A 20,984-nucleotide genomic window follows, 5' to 3' on the forward strand; every position below is an offset into this window, starting at 1 on the left:
GGTACAGTGTATTATTTTATTTTTTATTCAGCTTTATTTCCTTATTAATTTATTCAGGCGAATTAGAAAACCTCATAGTTAGAAACCTTTTTTGCGAGGGAGATGTGGCTGACAGCAGCACAGAAAAAGGCAGACAAAACATACAAAACCAGGCAACAGATAAATGGATACCAAAAACATATAGTAATAGTGAAATAAAGCTAATAATTGGCCTTGAACAGCCACAATTAATACTGGAGTAATTTACACTACACTGGTTTTGCATTCTGCCAGAAATATCAGGTCTATCAAGTTGTATTCCTTTCAAGTGGCTGGAGCAGTAAATATGAAAGCTTTCTTTCCCATCTCTGTCCATACATTAGTGATGGATGTGATCTGAGATAATGATTACAATGTGAAATTTGCAGAGATGTGGTGGCAATTTGCTCAGATTTGCCTTATAAATGGTAAACACTCTAAATACAGTCAATTTATGTAAGAGATGGACAGCTAACTGGAATAGAAAGAACTAAGATGTGTGAATGGTTTTGATTTAGTCACAAATCTCAATGCACTTCAATGTTCAGAGTCCAACATGTCGAGTAACTGATCTATTCATATACAACAAATCACTAAAATTAAGAACCAGTAAAAATGTGGTGAATGAAATACATTTTTCAAACCAAATACCTTGATATTTGTAACAAGTAACTTTTATTGTCTTCCCCTGAACTGTAACAATGTTCACAATGTCAATAGACTTCCTTCTAGCATTTGAAAACATCATCTTAGATGTATCTGCATTCAGCACAAGTTTGAGTTGTGCAATGTAAAGGCGGACATTATGAAGCGCATCTGGGCGAGAAGATCCCCAGGTATACAAAACATAATCTGCATAATGAGGAGTATTAATTCCATGTGTGTTAACACTTAGATCATTTATGTAAAGAGAAAATAAAAGCAGGCCAAGCACAGAGTCTTGAGGTACTCCCTTTAGTGCAGTAAGCCAGTTTGAACAGTGCCCATTGACTTTGACACATTGAGTCCTACCTGAGAGATAATCACTAAACTAGCAGGACATGGTCCAGAGTTTAAAAGTTTTTTTTTAGATCAGATATCTATTATTTTGACTCGTAACTGTGTCTTCCACTGCACTGTTTTTAGTAAAATGTTAAGTTATAACATAACCATCAATGAATAGACTCTTTTCTAACATCATTAGACACTAAAAGTCGTCTGTCTTACAATAGCTCTATTGCTTTACAGTATACTGTATTTTAATTATATCTCCATGGTTTCCTCCCTTCCTCTTTCTACATATTGGGGATAAAAAGGGATACACCCAGTTCTCATTAAACTAGCCTGTGTTGGCTGACTTTGCTGTGTTAGTACTGTATGCGGTTTATTCACCAAAAAAGTCCTGTTGCTGTTTTACATCGTCTGTTTTTAGCCAGTGAAGTTCTGCTGACAACACCCACTGTCACAGTTTCGCTTGCATATCTGGTTCCGTCTGGACAAACCAGACGACAGGATCTGTTCTCATGTAATTCTCTCTGGTCTTAATAATTAGAAGAAATACTCTCCTTGTCTGTCTCTCTGTCTTTTTCCTGTCCATCTTTCTCACTGCTATGTTTTTGCCAATCCTTCATCAATCATCACTCATCCTCTTCACTGCCAGCTGGGAGAGTTGTGTGACAGCTAAACTGTAGGTGTGGTATGCCGGTGGGGGTGGTAAATAGCGTCTGGTGGCTGCTGATAAATGTAGCTCTTCTTTTTTGGAGTCATGATGACCTAAATAGAAAGATGACCTATAGAGAAAAAATGCTTGAGATGGGCACCATCAAGGACAAGATGAGAACACCAACTGTTTCTGACATGTATCCACTGAATTTTATTTCACACCTGCAAGTTTGACATGTGAATTTATTGCTTTCCTGAAGGGATCCTAATTATTGCATTTTATGGAAGTGGGCTAGGGAAATGCACACACTCATGCCCACAGTGAGGTATTTTTGCTGCAATGAGAAAAGGAAAATGTATACACATTTCCGGTGTCCCTCTGTACCTTTCATCACCAACCTTTCAATCACTTTTTCTCTCTAACTCTTTCTGTCCATCTCTTCCTCTGCAGGTTTTCTCTTTTCCTGAGATAAACCTGCCAACGTCCCTCTGCTACAATTAGAATCTGCCAAACAGAGAAAGTCATGGAGTTATTGGCAGACATGCTGACATGTGCAGGGCGAGCTCAGTCTAGAGGTCTGCAGAGAGTAGAAAGGTCACGGCTTTTCCTCTAACCTTGACATGTCCTAATTCTGCTGCTTAACCCCAACACCTGTTGACCAGAGCCCTCTGTCTATAATAATAAAGTCATGTGGCCTTGCTAAGAGACCAATAATTCCTAATTCTTCCTCACAGAATGTATAATCGACAAGGTAACCAAGCAACAAAATACAATCACAGCCAGAAAGTAAATTTTACAGTGTTGCTTAGCAACACAATTTAATTTCAAATGGTTAACGCATACTCATTGAAAGCTTAAAATATAATTCAGACTGCAGTGTTGCAATTTATTTTGGTTAAGTGATTTGGTGTTGATGCACTGAGCAGGGAGTGACTCTGACTCATCAGTAAAAAGGTCGGAAAGGCACACAGACCTAAAGAGGGTGTGTGGATTGAAATGTCTGTGAAAAAGCTGTAAACTGTGACTGTAGAGGACATTGTAATGGCAAATTTACATTTAAGCATGATTCTTTATATTTTTGTCTTATTTTCTTCTCTATTAGCTTTCTCTCACAATGCTGAAAGGGAGTTTATCTCATTCCCACATGTAGAATCTGATTCTAACTAAGTGAGAATCACAAAGTCTGGAACATAATGTGAGCACTGTTTGTCTGAACAGATAGGGGCTACAAGGTCACCCTAAAACTATCTCTTCTGATACATTCAGTTTTCCCATGCCAGTTGAGATGCAACTGGGGGGGGTGAAAGTCGTACAGGGAGGAGGAGGCGAAATGGCTCCAAGATGTCTCTTGTGTTTTTTCTTGATTGTCTTCATGCGTATCAGATTGTCTGTGAGAAATGTAGAGTCATAATAAGCCAAGTGCGTGTGTGCTGTCACTCTGAAGATGTATTTAAGTTCAGTGTTTCTGTTCACTCATTTGAAGAGCTTTTCCACACCTGTGCTGCGTGCCTTCTGTGAAATGTGTTCCTCCTATATTTGCAAATATACTTAATAAAATACAAAAAAAACCTAACTTGGTTTAGTCTTCGACTGTCCTTATTTTGTTTCACCTTCTATTTTTAAAACATCTACACCTGCTGCATCGAAAAACTTCCACCACAACATTTAACAATGAAGCTCACAACGATAGTACGCTTCTTCCGATGACAAAAACTGACCTATATTTGGAGGAATCATTAGATTTTGGCCATTGATTATTAAAAAGCAAATTTTAAAAAAGTTAAATTCATATTTTTTGTACATACTGTGTTTCTATATTATACATACCTGTATATTTGTTCTATCCAAGTATAGTATACTTTACTATAGTACTATACTATAGTATAATTATACTACTGAAGTCTTTTTCTTCCATGCTGTATGCATTTTAAGTGTTTGATTTCTTTGTCTTATTTATACAATTTCTATTTGTGTAGCATAACTGCATTTCATTGTGCAATCATCTATTGTATAATAACAATAAAACTGAACCTTGACAGATTTTAAAGCTCAAAGATTTAATGATAAGTGAAGCTGGAATGGGTTTTTCATTTGTCTGGTAGGGATTTAATGCTGAACAGCAGCCATAAGTGACAATTACGGGATAATGCTAAACGCTTTAAGAAGTGTAGAAGAGTCGTTAATTCAGCAAACTGACCCAGTTATGTCCATCATACAGCAATAGCTATCTAAAATTTGCTACCTTTTAGCTAACATTAGCCACCAAATGCTACTGGTCATACCAGACCAAGTAATGCTGTGCAGTAGCAGGAGATGGCTATTTCTACTTTCAAATGTTACAAAATCTTCCTTTAAAGACAGTTCTTGCATTTAAACTGTGGTGGCTCGTCCTTTCTCCCCGTTGCATTTCTCTTCTGTTTCTCTGTTTCCTCTCCTCCCTCCATCCCTTTTTGTTACCCCATCTTCCCCTGTGCCCCTGTAGCTCTCCCTCTGTTCCTCTTTTCTCATAATGGTCCTATTTCCCACTCAGTTTGACTTTTGACATGTTACCTCCAATGAAGCATTACTCACCCAACCTCCACAGCACCCCCACCTCTGTCCCACCCTCCTTAACTTCCCTCCTTCCCCTGTGCTGAGTTTATAAGTCAGAACCCGCAACAGTTGGCTCAGTGCGAAGAGCTTTACATATAGTGAAGGGGGAGCAACTGGAAAACGTACACATCTGATATAGATACTCGTGAGATCTTTAAAAGCTTCATCATGCATGTGTTAAGGATCTGCCGTGTGCTGTGTGTGCTTGGTTTAGTGGGTGCATCCTTGTGTGTGAATGAGGTTGAGTATGAAGGGAACTACGCAGACAACTATGACAACGAGATATCTCAGGACCAGCAGGAGGGTGAGTTTTGTTTGTCTTTTTTGTTCACTGCTTGTTTGAACAGATGGCCCATTGTAAGAATTTCCAAGAATTTGTCCTCAGCTGCCATGCCTGATTTCATTAAGCAAATAATTATATTAGTGATTGAGAATTCATCAACACACTTTCAAGTGTCTTCTTGGTCCACTTCTATTCTCTCTATGCATAACAAGCGCAAATTTGCAATAGCTGCCACCACTGCGTCGTGTTGCGTTCATGAATTCACACACACAACCTCACAAACACTTGGCCTCCTAGGGAAAAACTGTGGCCATTATGGTTATATTTGGTTGATTATAATGTAAGCAACTTTTCAACTGACTATGCGACTGTATAACTGATGTATCCCTGTGGTTGTTATCTCCAGGGCGAACTCCAACCCCACCATGCCAGGCTGCAAATTTCTCTCGCTGGGACAAGCTTTTCATCACTCTGGAGGACTCCAACATGAGGCAGAACATGCTCCTGGAGTCTCTGGAGCAATGCTGTGGAGGAATGGTCTCTCTCAGGACCCAGGTGGACAAGCTGGTTAAGGGGACATGCCAGCAGTGTCTACCCAGGCTGGAGTCAGCGTGCAGAGCGCAAGCCGACCAGGCAAGTGTCAGGCTGCAACAAGGCTTGCTGGAGCTCCGGGAGGAGGAAGCAGAGAGGGAGAGGAGGTTAAACGCTACCTTGCACCAGCTTCTGCACAGTGGCCATGAGGGGAACGCCCGGCTGAAGCGGCTGGAGGAAGGTAGAGGCAGGATGGGGCACCAACCAACACCAAGACCTGGAGGATTAGGGGCAGCATTTGGCTCGGGGATGAAGCCTTTTACATCTGGCCTAAAGGAGCAGGAAGTGACTTTACCGCTGGACATAGACACAATGGAAAGGGCCCTGGTTGCCATAGCAACAGAGCTGCAGAAGGTTCACCTTCAGCTGAGCAGAGTTATAGAGCAGGCAGCAACACTGAGGAAGGACAGAGGAGACACATAATTTGCCCAAAGGGAAAAAATAATAAAAGATTGTCTGGGCATAATCCAGTGATAATGATTTTTGCACTTACTCAGTTTATAATGTTGTTTTTAAGGGGCCCTTTTTAAAATTTAAATGTGTGAGCTTGTTTTTGTCTGGTGACAATGAATTTAAATGTACCATGAATGTTGTGGGTTTTACTATAATAAATAAAAACTAATGAAACAGCCCAATCAGTCTCATGGAAAGGTTTCCTCCCTCCTCCCACACAGTAATCAACTCATTTTTAGAGCCACACTTATATGTTTATGCACATGCCTACGCTTTCATTTTGGTGCATGTATTTTATCCTTTCCTTCACGTGCCAGCGCCACCTCAATGTTTGTGTAGTTTGTGTTGTTGTCTGCAGATACCGACAACCACAAGGTTTTGGATTGTGTTCGGTTCTGGGCAGGTCTCTCCCTCTAATTAGCTGCTTTAAGAGTGTCTGAATGCTAAGAGGCCGCGACTTATGATGCTCAGAGTCTTTAGGATTTATGAAACTCTGCCAGAGCTATTACACTGCCGCCCATCCCTCCTGCAGCTGCACAGAGACAAACACGCATGCGTTCACAGTTATTAACCACACAATGGATGGTGTTGACTGGAAGTACTTTCTGTATATTTAACAGTTTATGTATGATGGTCCCAGAAGATGTCTTCATTCATTGTTGAAGTATTGTTTTGTGGAGTTTATAGAGATAGAGAGGAAATTGGGCAAATGAGAAAGCAGAAAGAGGGAGCAAGAGAGAGAGAGATGAAAACTGAGAATGAAGAGGGAAAAATCTGTGACGGAAGAAGTAAAAGCAGCAATACTACAATGTAAAAATACTCCATTACAAGTATTATCAGCAAAATGTATCAAAAGCAAAAGTACTTATTATACAGCAGAAAAACCCCAGTCAGTGGTATGCTATTATATATTATTTCATAATTATTACTGATGTGTTAGCCTGTTAGCAGCATTTTAATAATGCAGAGAAGAAGGGGCTCATTTGAAAATATTTATATATATTTAGGTAGTTCAATCTATAACAAAACATCATACTTTATACACTGGTCCCAGGTTTTGTATGTCAAATCTTAACCGCTGCCAAATAAATGTAGTAGAGTAAAAAGTACATTATCTTCCTCTAAGATGTAGTACAGTATGCCATAGCAAAGAAATGAAGTATTCAAGTAAAGTGCAAGTACCTAAAGATTGTGTTTCACTAAATGTATCTTGTAGCTTTCCACAACTGGGCAAAACATAGCAACAAAGAACATTTGAACCGTATGTGAGTTTAATTAGGCCAGCCCACTGACATCATATGAGTATTTTCACTAATGAAAGGCTTACAAGCATGAATGTATACTTGTGCCCATTTCTACTTGTGCCCATTGTGTGTGTGTGTGTGTGTGTGTGTGTGTGTGTGTGTGTGTGTGTGTGTGTGTGTGTGTGTGTGTGTGTCCCTTTCCTTATAAATCTGCAACTGGATGGAGAATTACAGGCGAGATCTGAAGTTTTTTTCTAGCCTTTTTCTTTGATGTCACAAATAACAACATAACGATAGTAGTTATATCTCATTTTCTACTACATCTGTTTCATCATGGTATCCAGCATGCACGGAAAGACATGCAAACATTCACACACTGTTCTCTTCAATGTGGGGGCAATTGTGTTTATTAAAAGTCTCCATCTGTGCAGCGTAGGTGGATTTGAGTGAATGGACGCTCTGTCATCTCGTGTTATGTTGGCGCTTCATTCATTTTTTATCACAGAGAAAAAGGGACAATGAGGAAAAAAGGAAAACCGGAGGCTAATGATGTGGAAAATGCTGACAAAAGAGTGACAGGTAGTGATAAGACATAATGACTGTTCTCCACACATAGAACAGTGTTTTTAAGAGCCAGCTGGCCAGACTCGGCACAATACCCAGACACCATCCGCCTTGCTTTCTGCCCTGGCTTCCTTCTCTTTCATTTCTGTTTCGTCATCTGCCATCCCTCTCCTTTCTCTCCTGCTTCTTATCTGTATGCCAATCCCATCATCTTTCTCTCTCTACCCCCATTTATCTTCCTCTAATTGTGTGTCTCGCTCCTCTTTCTTGCCTCGCATCTCCTGTTTTTTACTCTCTCGCCAGCAGCAAAATAGAAGGCTTCAATTCTTGGCCAACCCTCAGCTGGCTGTTTAAAGTGACTGACATTACACTCTTGTGAAATGTAGCCAATATATAAGCATATGCACACACACACACACACACACACACACACACACACACACACACACTCAAGAGAGGTGAGATACTGATTGCAAGTGGCTTCAGGAATGCATTGTATTCATCAGAGAGATTTTAATGTCACATCACATAGTCACTATAACAGACAACACAATATTGGCACTTTCTCAAAAGCAAAGAGGACAATACAAAATAGATAAAGCTCCAGTAAACATTTAGCAGTCTCTTATGTACACTAAAACCAATCTTGTGGAGGAGGAAGTGAGGGGAAAACAAGGAGGTGTGAAGAGGAGAGAAGAGATGTCTATTTGATGGGTGAGTCCAGAATCTCCTCATACTCCTCCCTTTGGCGCCTGCCTCCCCCACGAGCGGGTAGCAGCTTCAACGCCACCAGCCAACCAACGCTCAGTACGACCATCACGTTCCCGACGACCTCGGGCGCAGTGGGAGCCAACGGCAGCACTGCCAGATGCAGCAGCATGGCGACAGGTACCTCCAGGCTCTGAGAGGCAGAGACCAGAGCCGGGTGGAGTCGGGTTAGAGCGTGCGTCATCCCCAGAAAGGCTGCTACAGAGCAGGCAACCAGGCCCAGCACCAGGCCCCAGGCTGGGACACTCATAGGCCAGGACCAGCCCTCCTGGAGCAGAGCCAAGGAGGCTGGGGCCAGTAGGCAGCCTGTCCAGCTTACTGTGAACAAAGCTGTGCCCACCCCCACCCTCTCCTTTAGGGAGCGATACCCAACCAGCGCCAGAGCCATCCACAGCCCTGCGAGAGCCGAAAGAGACCAGCCGAACGCACCCCTCCAGAACACAACCGGGTCAGTTGGTGAAACTGAGTTGCTCTCATCTGCTGTGGGAAGTAACACAAGCCCCAAACCACACAGTCCTGCAGCCATGCTGATCCCATCAGGCAATCCCAGCCTTTCTTCCAGGAGCAAGAAGGCCAGGGTTGCTGATAGCGCTGTGGTTGCCAGGCGCCAGGTTGTTGTGGCGTTTCCAGGAGAGGCAAAGCTTAAGGAGGAGTAGGCGCAGCACAGGGAGAGAGAGTAGGCAATGCCGTAACAGAGTAGACGTAGACGGTAGCCCTCCGGTCCGAAAGGGTTCTCTCCCCTGTGCAGTGGTACAGCTACAGAGAGGAGCTGGACTATGGACCGAACCAAGAGCAGAAACAGGGGGCCCAGGCTGAAGCGTTCAGAGGCCAGGCGGGTCAGAACAATCAAACAGCCGTGAGCCAGCGCCGCACCGAGCAGCCCCACCCAGGTGAGCCGCGACGCAGACACAGACGCCTCCCCAAAACTGGCCAGCTGTTCTCCTACCCCTTTCCCAGACCCCTTTGCTGCTCTGGCTCCCCCCTCGCTCCCATCTCCTCCCCCAGCAGCCTGAGGTTTGTTAGTCGTGTCCTTGTCTTTGGAGCCAAACAGAGTCAGAGGCCACCTCCGGCTCTCCGTCAGCTGTTTCTTGTCTGAAGTCTCCTCCAGGAAGGAGCCAAAGTCCTCAAAAGATGGAGCGTCATCGTAGCCCTCGTCCCCTGGTTGGGGGAAGTGTGTGTGTACTCCAGGTTGAGGGGAGTAAGGGGTGTGCGTGGTGTATTTGGCTGTGACGGTGTGAGGGTGGATCTTTACTCTCTTCTTAGAGCCAGTCAGGAGGTGAGTGGACTCCATTTTAAAGCTTTAATGATGACAGACACCTGCGACGAAAGAGAAAGGACACTTTTAGAGCCAAATACAAGATACATTTTACACTCTTTACGCAAATCCTCTCTCTGCTTTCTCCCTCACACTGTCCCTCTCAGGGATACCACTTGATATCTCATATATCTTTAATACCTGAGATAATAATAGCAGTGACTCACATCTTCCTATGTGCCCTGCGTGTTTGGCAGAGAATGTACGTAAGCACTGCCCGTCTGAGCAATCACCAGTTTAATTGTTTTTTCTTCTTTGTGAAGAGAGTTCACATAAAGTGTATATTAGCAGAATCATACAGAACCATAATGCCAGATTAACAACTCTATTATTCTGCCTTTTAAACTTCTTGGATAAAATGACCTTCAAGGGGTGATAGAGATCTTTTGCAATGATAGTTACATAAGCTTCAGTATGTGCTTCCTGTCTCATTTGTCGTAGCTTTTATCTCTCTCGGTCTCTAACAATTTCTTTCACCCTCTGCCTCTTTCTCTTGTATTATCAGGGAAAATATAAGCCAGCAAAATAAGAAATATAGAAGTATTTTTTTCAGGTTCTCAGTCTGTCAAAATATTAGATATGTCAGCTTTTACATAAAAAAAAACAGGTATATGAATCCCACGTGCATCCTATGTCTCATCTAATACTTCCTTCTCAACCATTTTCCTCCCCATCCTTTCATTTCTCCATCTCTTTAACTTTTTCCTTCAAGGTCTTGCTTCCCGGATGACTAACTTATAACAGATGTAGTAATAGCTCTCTGCAGCAGAGTATATGGCCATGCAGGTGCTGTACAGCACATACCCACTGCTGCATTTCAGGTTGTAAAACACTCCGTCCAGCAGTCCAGTGGCTTCTTTGGGAGTGGGGAATACGTTCCCATGATATAATGTTTATTCATGCAAAGTGCAAAGTTTTTTCCCTGTAAACGCAAAGAATAACTCAACAGTAATTTGGCTACTTAAACACAGTAAGTGAACCACATCTTTACTTGACTTATTGAAAGCCTATAGGCCCACCTACAGACTCAATGTAAGTGGCAACACAAAATATGTAATTTAGTAACAAGACTAGTCTACAGCCTTGCTATGCCACTAGACGCTAATGTCAGCATACTAACAATGTGTACCAAATCTTATGGAAGTCCATTCAAGAGTTGTTGAGACACACTCAAAACCACAAATGTCAACCTCTTGGTGGCACTAGAGGAAAAGTAAGGGCATCATCAAAGTCTTGGATTCTAGGTTGGTTCTAGGATGCATTGTTAGGCAACCAAGACTGTCAGTATAAGTCTGTGCCAATCCATCTGATAGTTGTTAAGAGATTTGGCCATTCCTATTTCCAGAGCCAAGCTGCCGCTGGCTATAAATCACATGGGCCGAGCAAAATACTTCAAAGAATACATGACTAATACTAGTCTAATACTAATACTAATACTAGTCAACATTATTTCCCATTTTTTGGGATAATCTATCTATCTATCTATCTATCTATCTATCTATCTATCTATCTAGTAGTATTTGGGCCACAAGGATAACATATTTGATCCCGACATAATTAATTTTATATACGATATTGATAGGTATCATGATAGAGGACATCTTCTGGAAAATCAATCAGTTTATTGATAAAATAACTAGACAACAGCAAATTTAACACCTGACAATCCAAGGTACTTCATCACAATGATGCAAAAATCATATATATAAAAAAAAAAAAACAGTGTTACCACAAAGCAATCCGGCACATTGATTGTCCCCAATGACTCTCTCGGACGGTTCAATATATTGTCTCTTCATACCGCCCAACCCTAACAATTACCATACATGCATGGCAAAAGTTGCGTCATATCAGATTACAAGCAGTTTTTCAGTTTTATTATATTTTCCTAGTCTAACTGCAGCAGCAGGCAAAGTAAAAAGCCGGCAGTTTTGGCAGCTCACTGCTGTTTCTCTCATCGTTGGTGGTGCAGTCCTTTTGATTTGGTAGGAGCAGGGGGAGGCTGTGAATTAGTGGCTGGCCAAGCGACCTTTACTCCCCCCGGAGATGTCAGCCTGAGTTGCCTGTTACAAACAACTAGAAGGGTCATGCTGTGAGTGCTGTCAATGGCAAAGAGCTCATGAAGTGTTACATTTAAAAATAGAATATAAATACATTTCTTTGAAAAAATGGGCTTTGAGGAAAATTATAGTATTCAATAATTCGTCCTCAAATCACCCCAACTTTAAATTTTGCCCTGCACTAAAATAATGAAGCGTGAATCTGGGTTGAATAAAACGTTTCATGATTTCCCGACTCCAAACTTCTCTGAATAAAGTAATAAATAACCACTGGCATGAGTTTGCACCGATGCCGTTTGAGAAGTCATTTACTACCACCGAAGGTTGGATGAAACCTGATCTGCTGTTCTGAACAAAAAAGCACAAAGAGCATTAGCAGATCAGGATGTTCTAGTCTGACTCTTCTCTTTTCGGTCAGTAGTATTTACTGATCTGGATGATGCAGCCTGCATCTGCAATGCTGCTGCTGGTGCTGCCACTGCTGCTGCTCTCAAAACCTTGTTTCACATCTTACACAACAACCCTAAAGTGAGCCGCTACTAGCCAACACCACACCTGCACAATGTGAGAACCACAGCAGGTAAAGCTCTGATTTTCAGAGAAGGCTCTTCTGAGGAATCTGGCATTAAAAAAAATTTAACTGAGCACTGTCAACCTGGTGTATTTATATGCATCTTCTAGCCTGCTACATTTTATTTGAAAAGCAATAACATCTTTCATATGGAATATTAATACGCCAATCACTTAATGAATGGTACTCCTACACTGTTAATAATTGAACAGCATTATGCAGCTCCCATAGCTTATTTATTCAAAGGAAGGCTGTTATGTTATATAATGTATCATTTTGGTGGTAAATACATATGTGTCTGTGTGTGTTCTTTGCTGAAGGGTCATTGCACGTTCTTATGTAAATCCATGTGTATGTGTGTGTTTAAGTGAGTGGGTGCCTGTGAAGGGGGGTGTTATTTTCAAGGTTATCAAGGTTCCTTGTGCGCCCCTGACGCCAGAGGGTTGACGCACGCGCGCGCACACACACACACACGCACGCACGCACGCACGCGCACACGGGAGGAAAGGGTTGTGCTACATGTGTTGTCGCGTTTAGATCTCCAATTCATGTTACATCATAAACATATCACTAGTCCCGACACCCGCCCGCACCTGCAGGGATGATGGTTCGATTCCCGTCTATGGTAGTCTACATTGTGAGAGCTTTTTAAGCGTCCACCAAACAGCATGTGTGTATGTATGTATGGATGTATGCAGCCTGTGTATATTGTAGCCTATAATGACAGCCCGACCCGTGACCCATGAAGAATTATTGAATGGAGAGAAGCGCGCGCTCGCTCACACTCTACATGCTCCCGCAGATTGACACACCTCAGCTTAATCAATGAACCCCGACTGAGTCATTAAGCCAATTAGTGCCCGTCTGTATTTTCGTGTGATTGCATAATGTGGTCCATTCAATTAACCAACGGGTGGGTTATTTAGAGCCATATAGCCTTTACTATTACTTTACTTACTATTGCCTTAACTCACCTGCTTTCCCGCAAACCAGCGGATCCCGCCGGGTTTAACTTGACTCTCGGTCAGCCTCAGTCATTTACCGAGCATCTCCAAAGCTCCATCACCTCTTCTTGGTCATTTGTTCTTTTGCTACTACCCTATCTTCCTCTGTCTCCTGCGGCAGTCAATAGTCTCCTCAAGGGCACCGCGACACGCCTCAGCCCGACCAGAACCTGCGGTCACCTCACTTCACTCTGCCGGAGCAAATGTGTGTTTTATGGCGACCTGCTGCCCGTCCATCACGCTATAGGCACTGATACAGATGCTCCTCCTCATCTTACCCACAGAGAGAGAGAGAGAGAGAGAGAGAGACAGAGAGCGAGAGAGAGAGAGAGAGAGAGACAGAGAGAGACAGAGAGCGAGAGAGAGAGAGAGAGAGAGATAGAGATACAGAGAGACAGAGAACAAGGGGGGGTAATTATAACGTCTGAGCATGCGTGACATCACAACACCAGCTCTGTATCCCCCCTGATCATTGTTATGTTAGGCCAATATGTCACCCCACTATGTGTGTGTGTGTGTGTGTGTGTGTGTGTGTGTGTGTGTGCGTGCGCGCGCGCGCGCATGTGTCCTTTACCTGACTTATATGGGCCATGAGTGTCTTTGTCTCATTACATCCTTTCCTTTTGTGTCTGTTGTAAGAATAGAAAAAAAACTTTTTTCTTTTTTTCTCTCTCTCTTATTTTTTTGTTGTTGGCATCATGCCCTGGTGCTCTCAGCCCCTCAGGGCCCCCAAAGGTCCCAGTTTTAATATTTGTAGTAATTTGATTAATTGCACTTTAGTTTGGGAACATGCACCATTAAGTTACAATATGGGCCTTTAAGTAAGGTTCTGCATTATTACTTAATCTTGAGGGGCCAATGTCAAACACTTTTTTCAATACCTTCCTTATTTAAAATGGTACTGTTCTCTTATGGCCCCCAAAGTAGGTTGTACAAGGTTCACAATATGTAATCAAGAAGTATACATTTTAAATCAGAATTTTTAACAAAAAGCATTTGGTATGCACATGCATATTAAAATATAACATCATAAGAAGAACGTATATAATTAGATCTGCACACTATATGGTTAAAATACATGTTCACATTATTTTGTGTACTATTGGTCCATTATCTTCCTGTTTAAACATGACAAAGCCCCCATGTTCAAAGCAAAATCCACATAGAAATGTTTTTTTTTTCCTTTCTAGTTCAGTGTGGAACAACTTGACTGGCTGCACAGAGCCCTGACTTCAATCCAACACCTTTGGGATGAACTGGGATGACGACTCTGAGCCAGGCCCTATCGCCCAACATCATTGGCCGACCTGATTGGGAAAAATCTCTGCTGCCATGTTCCAAAACGTTTTTACAAAAAAGATGAGGCTCTAATAGCAGCATGATAGTGTCAAAATATGTTAACAATTATGATAACATACATTTATCCCTGTAATGTAATGGTGATAGCAGTGTTTCAGTACTCGAGATCGGTCTTGGTCTCAAGACCACTTTTTGAAGGTCTCGGTCTAGTCTCGGAATTGACCACATTTTTATTTGGTCTTGTCTCGGCTTTGGATGAATGGGACTCTGGATTTTATTTCAAGACCGGTCAAGACCACAACTGCAGGGATATCACTAAATTGCCTTTGCATTGTCTGATTTATGTGTAACATCATTACTGTGATTGGATGTAAAACTTCCTGCTTCAAATGCAACCAACAACTTGACTCATTTTTTTGGGCATTTTCAGCCTTTATTTATATAGGACAGCTAAAGACATGAAAGGGGAAAGAGAGGGGGGAATGACATGCAGCAAAGGGCCGCAGGTCGCAGTCGAACCCAGGCCCACTGCGTTGAGGAGTAAACCTCTATATATGGGCACCTCTACAAGGTGAGCTATCTGGGCACCCAAGTTGACTCATATTTGTAACTGTTAACCCCCGCTCCCCGTCTCCTTAACATGCACTCCCAAGAAAGTGAATGCGGGAGACAGGAGAGGAAGCTCTGTCTGTCTGTCAGCCAAATCCTCGGTAATAAAAATTGGCAGCCTAAACCATAAGGAGTTTATTTCCAAAACAACATCTAAAAGAAAACGAATATTAGCTAGACATATTAGCTAGTTGTGTATATTCTGTATATTATGGCAATAAAAGAGGTAAATGAAGAATAATTTTAATTTGTTTGCTGTAGGTGTTTTGTATGGGAATCTGGATCTTTCAAATGAATTTGAGGGGTGCCTATGGTTAGCATTTTCCACATTTTATTGTGTCATGCAGTGTGGGACTCACACTGGTCTGGTCTTGGTCTTGTCTCGGTCTCAACCCCTCAAAGTCTTGGTCTTATCTCTGTCTCGATACACTCCGGTCTTGGTAATGATTTGGCCTCAGTTTAGGTGGTCTTGACTACAACACAAGGTGATAGTAGTGGTGAGAATGGGGAGGAGAGGTTAAATAAAGAGGAGGCTGATGTTGAAGAAGCTCGGTACAGGTTCTCCTCCACTGTTTGACTCACAAACACCGCACAAGCTCACACACTGTAATCTTTTTGCAACCTGACAGTAATTGTTTTGACATTTTGCTGCCATAACACTTGTGCGCTCTGCTCCATTTTGAGCTGTATTAACCTTTGCCTAATGCAGCCGGGTGCACTATTGTAAGGTTGGACCGTCATATTGTTTAATAAGAAGCAATGGTCCCAGTGGAGAGTGACTTCTCCAGTGAGCATATAATGAGAGGAAAAAGACGTCTCTCCATGTTCACTAATTGCCCCAGATAGTTGAATTATGGAAATAATACAGCCAATAACCCTGTTAAAGAGCAACCAGTCTCTGTACTGTACTACATGCTTTTTGTTTTTTTTATTTCTGTGGTGTCCAAATGAGAGAGTGGGCAGGATTCATTGCCAACCAACAACACATTTCACTAATTAGCTCTTTACTGTGTAATGAGGGTATGTCAAAGTACTGTCAACAGTACCATTTTATACTTGCAAACATAATCTGCACTGTAGACAATTATCTATTGACTATCACCATAATTAGGAAACTGTAGCAGCAAGCAAACACTCGCCTAATTACACTTTAAGCAGACACAGAGCGATATCAGCATTCATTTGGATTCACGTCTCTGGCCACAGAACAAATGTAAGTCCAGTAGGAATTTCCCTTTTAGCTATGGTTTGGTCTCCACTATGTTCACAAGAGAAGTCGCTAACTTTGTCTGTCTGCCGTTTGGTTCATTTTTGCATATTTTTAAGATGGAGCTCAAAAACTAAACTACCCTGCTTCATCTCATCATTCAGAAGACAGAATTTGATCTTACTCTCAGGAGCCCTGTTCCCCTAAAAAAATCACAAACAGCGCTGTGTGGTATATCAGACTCTAAACTTGTACTGTTTATTCAACATAACCGGAGATTTTTCCACGTAATTCCCCTCGAAATGCAGCACAATTTGGCTAAAAATGAGTGATAGAAAAGAAGTTCATTTCCTTGTGTATTGTCCCTGGGGCTATTTTTATAGTAGCCATGCTCCTCAGATAGATGCTTGCTGTCGAAAATATAACTGACTAAATTTCTTTCTTTCTTTCTTTCTTTCTTTCTTTCTTTCTTTATCTCACCCATGCATTTGCTTTAGGCTATGTCTCTGAGGATGAGGAGGAATATCTAGTGTTTCCATGGTTACGGCGAATAAGAGTAGCACATCGGACCCAGCTATTTAGGGCACTGTTTAAATCCCATCATCTACTCTGCAGGCCAGCTTTTGGGTAATAGGTTCATCATATCCAGCCTGGGAGGTGCAGCCTCCGGGGAGGAGTCGGTGACTTGCTGTGATAAGAATATGCTAAAGGAAGCAGAGAGGAGCTGATATCGGGGAGGAAGTGGGGACGGGGGGAGGCAAATGGGTGGGATGAGAGCGCTGTAGTGGAGAGAAGAGGGGGATGATGGATGGATGGATGGAGAGTATGTGAGAGGCAGAGAGGTTTTTATTATTGAAATTATCTTTATTGGGTTTTTGCACAGGTTTCCAAGCAATATTTACATTGTCAACATTTTAAGTAATGGAAAAGCAATATTGACATGAGTTGCAATATACATTAAAATAGATGTGAAAAATAAAATGTATGACAACAAAGAAATAATCAAATAAAGTATATTGAGAGGAGGGAAAAAAGAGAGGGAAGGGGGATGCAGGGCATAGATATACATTTATATGCTAGTCTGGAATTATTTTCTATATGTTCTAAAAAAGACTGCCACACTTTTTAAATTTTCTTATTTGAGCCACCAAGGGAGCATCTCATTCTTTCTAATTTAAGATGTGCCATTACATCGGTCACCCAGCGTCCAAATGACGACGGGTTAGCTGATTTCCAGTGCAAAAGGATGAGTCGTCTAGCCAGCAGAGATGAAAAGGCTAGTACTTCTGATTGAGCAGTTGTGAGTTCAGAGCCCAAAGGTGCTATCCCAAAAAATGAGGCAGAGAGGTTTTTGATGAATTCAAGCACATGTGAGAACTAAAATCAAGAAACTTTCAGTACTGTCTCTCTCCTGCTCCATCTCTGGTCAGGATGAAATGAATTATAGAGTATGGTCACAGAAAGACAGAGTGGCAGCTAAACTTAGATATTTAATTTATTGTTTTTTCACTATCAGCTGCACCTGTGTTTTCCTTCTTGAATCTTTCTTCCTCGATTTGCCTCTCAAACACACACTACCTATTTCTGTTCACACACATTAGCACAAGTAGGTTGGGTTGTTTCTCTGCCAATTTCACACTTGTTTGACACAGGAGGCATCATGATTGTCTGTCAGTCAGATATTACCAATTTACATTTTGGGTGATTTCTACGGTAAATAAACAGGATTCCGCATCAATTAATATTCCTCACACTGTCTCAGGGTTATTAAATAGGTGTGTTTTGGGCGTTCAGTGTTTATGAACTATCATTATTCAAAGCTCGGGTCCTTGGATGTCTGAGCGCCTGTTCTCATTACAGCAGGAGCTGATGAGAGCAGAAATAAGTGAACCGCAACCACAGACAGGACACATTCATCACCGGGCCTTCGCGGTGGAGGAGGGGAACAGGGGAGTCAAAAAAGAAAACTAGAAAAAACCCACCACTGTTGAGATGAAGATGAGGATCTTCTATGGAAATTAGGAGCTTGGGCTAGTAGTGTATGACACACACACACTGCAGCAAAAAAAAAACCTTGACTATGTCCACTACCATCTGTGTGTGTGTGTGTGTGTGTGTGTGTGTGTGTGTGTGTGTGTGTGTGTGTGTGCGTGTGTGACGTTGTGATAGACTGTCATGTTTTTTTTCCAAGCAGCGCTGCAATATAGCACTCTACTACCTCTCATGCATTTTGCATTACCATAGTGGGGGAAAGGAAGAGAGAAGGGACGAGGGAAGGAGGGAAAGTGCAGGAAGAGAGAGGGGGGGAGGCTTGGGAGACGTGGAGAAAGTCAGAAACGGGGTGTCAAAGAGGTTGCGAGGAAAAAAAAAAATAGAACAGGCATGGAACAGCCACGTAAAACCTCTCCGTGAGTCAACAGCCCCAGAGATGACAAAGGATGAAACAGACCTTTATTACATAACTCATACGTCAAATGTTGCAGGAAAGGTTTGAAATGAGCCGTCATCAAAGCACCCTTGAAGCCACGGGCCTGTGTTTTCCCACAGATTTTAATGTTTGTCACTGTTCTTGACTTTTGAAGAACAAAATTGAATTTAAATCATAACCTGTGATTACCTTGACAGTCTAAAAGGGTTTGCTGATGCCGCGCCAGACAGCCTCTGTTGCCATGGTTACAGCCCCGGGAAAAGTTTTTAAATTGTAGTGGAGGCTGTGATTGAGCGTGTTATGTGTGTGCATCCAGGCATGGCGATATTTGTATATATGTATACCACAGTTTCTCAAAATCTGCATCAAAACTCTCAATGGGAACACAAACATGGATCCAGACGTTTTGATGCAGACGTCATGGAAGTCTACTGGTTATGTAACTCAACGTTGCACCATGCATACTTAAAAACTAAGGTGTAGTCTTAATGAAACGCCTTCATGAGATTAAATACTGGGCAGGTTTAAAACAGATTAACCTGGGCAAGTGTATACAAAATGAGTTTGAGAGGCTGAGACGGAGAGGCTGAGACAGTTAATGTTAAGGATGTTGGCCCAAAGGAAAGGTAAAAAGCTTAAAATCCACGGCAAAACATTGCAATATGATGCAACACCCTGCACAGACAGACCCATTTTGTCTGAGTTTGTCTGAATAAAAAATGTAGAAGACAAGAGGATAAACAGCCAGAAACTAGCTCATACTGTAAGTGCACGTATGTAGTGTGTGTGTGTGTGTGTGTGTGTGTGTGTGTGTGTGTGTGTGTGTGTGTGTGTGCGTGTGTGCGTGTGCACGTGTGTGTGCACGTGTGTGTGTGTGTGCCTGTTTCAAGGCTTGATTGCTTAATCTCACAGATCTAAATGATGACAGAAAGCAGCATTTCTCAGAACAATGTCAATATGTAGGATTATTAATATATATATAAGCAATTATATTACATTTTTTTACAATTGCTATGACAATTTTTTCAATACTTCTAACAACTTTCCCACATCGGTCTGTGTAGGCTATACAATTGACACATTTATTGCTGCTTTGACACAAAATGCATACAGTTAACACAAATTAAAAATGCTTGAACTTCTTTTACACACAAGCTCAACCAAGACCAAAACAATGGATCTTTACTGACCAATTTGCAAATGCTTTCACTGTATGTCAGAACAGATAACAACATGTTCTAAACCTAACGTATAGGCTAAAGTCAAAGTGAACAGCTGTTCACAAATAACACAAATATACCCCCTCCATTTTACAGTTTTTTACGATCGCTATGACACCTTTTTCAATACTTTTAACAACTTTCCTAAACTCTTAAAACAGTTAGCACAACATCTGTCTGTGTAGGCTATACAATGAACACATTTCTTGTTGCTTTGACACAAAATGCATACAGTTAACACAAATTTAAAATGCTTGAACTTCTTTTACACACAAGCTCCACCAAGACCAAAACAATGGATTTTTACTGACCAATTTGCAAATGCTTTCACATGTATGTCAGAACAGATAACATCATGTTCTAAACCTAACTTATAGGCTAAAGTCAAAGTGAACAGCTGCTCATATTGTAAATTGAAACACAAATATATCCCCTGGATTTTATACAGAAACAGCTGATTGAAGTTATGCAAATAGATCAATCACTGCTGATTCCCTTCTAGGAAACACACTCAGGTGTTGAGGTTCTTTCAATCACATGACCATATGGTAGTAAAAGAGGACCTATTTGAACAATATACTGTAGATGAACACAGAAAATAAAAAAAATGCCTTTACGAGGGAGAGGAAGAGGAGTACCAGGACAATTCTGTCTCTGTCTCCTTTTTTCATAAACTGTACATTCTATAAAGCTACTCTGAGATGATGGGTCATTCATTTTTTGTATTGAATCTCTGCAGCAAAAGAAACAAAATGGTGGCCGGGTTGGATCAGTGGGTAGAGCAGGCGCACATATACTTGGAGGTTTATGCCTCGACGCAGAGGTCCAGGGTTCAAATCCGACTTGTGACGATTTCCTGCATGTCTTCCCCCTCTCTCTCTTTCTCCTGTCAAATAAAGGCGGAAAAGCCCAAAAAATAATCTTTAAAAAATGCAGAGAGGCTTGAAGAGAAACTGCAGTGCAAAACACAATCTGTGATCAATACAATATACTATTGTCTGTTATATAAGGGCAGACCTGACACATGTAAAATAATGCAGTTTCTGTAATTCCATCTGATGTTAGTGTTTTGTATGACATTGTGCTATGATTGACTAAATGTTCCTGTTGGGAGAG

General features: G+C 41.7%; 2 protein-coding genes across 2 annotated transcripts; one reads left to right on the top strand and one right to left on the bottom strand.

Annotated features, from left to right (window-relative positions):
* Positions 1–4,325: 4,325 nt before the first annotated feature.
* On the top strand, positions 4,326–5,761 carry LOC116057553 (pentraxin-related protein PTX3-like). Its single transcript, XM_031310062.2, has 2 exons — positions 4,326–4,556; positions 4,942–5,761. Exons 1-2 carry the CDS (start codon positions 4,421–4,423, stop codon positions 5,547–5,549), a joined length of 744 nt encoding a protein of 247 aa, XP_031165922.1. The 5' UTR covers positions 4,326–4,420; the 3' UTR covers positions 5,550–5,761.
* Positions 5,762–7,876: 2,115 nt separating this feature from the next.
* Positions 7,877–13,414, bottom strand: slc35g2a (solute carrier family 35 member G2a). Its single transcript, XM_031310276.2, has 2 exons — positions 13,076–13,414; positions 7,877–9,472 (listed from the first exon to the last, which is right to left on the bottom strand). The coding sequence occupies exon 2, from the start codon at positions 9,444–9,446 to the stop codon at positions 8,091–8,093; it is 1,356 nt and encodes a 451-aa protein (XP_031166136.1). The 5' UTR covers positions 9,447–9,472; positions 13,076–13,414; the 3' UTR covers positions 7,877–8,090.
* Between the last annotated feature and the right edge of the window lie 7,570 nt (positions 13,415–20,984).

The sequence above is a fragment of the Sander lucioperca genome, chromosome 18 (genome assembly GCF_008315115.2).
Source record: "Sander lucioperca isolate FBNREF2018 chromosome 18, SLUC_FBN_1.2, whole genome shotgun sequence".
Lineage (NCBI taxonomy): Eukaryota > Metazoa > Chordata > Actinopteri > Perciformes > Percidae > Sander > Sander lucioperca.

Coding starts and splice junctions, on each gene's coding strand:
- LOC116057553 (XM_031310062.2), top strand. CDS start 4,421: ATGCATGTGTTAAGGATCTGCCGTGTGCTGTGTGTGCTTGGTTTAGTG. Junction 4,557..4,941: donor ATCTCAGGACCAGCAGGAGG/GTGAGTTTTGTT, acceptor TGTTATCTCCAG/GGCGAACTCCAACCCCACCA.
- slc35g2a (XM_031310276.2), bottom strand. CDS start 9,446: ATGGAGTCCACTCACCTCCTGACTGGCTCTAAGAAGAGAGTAAAGATC.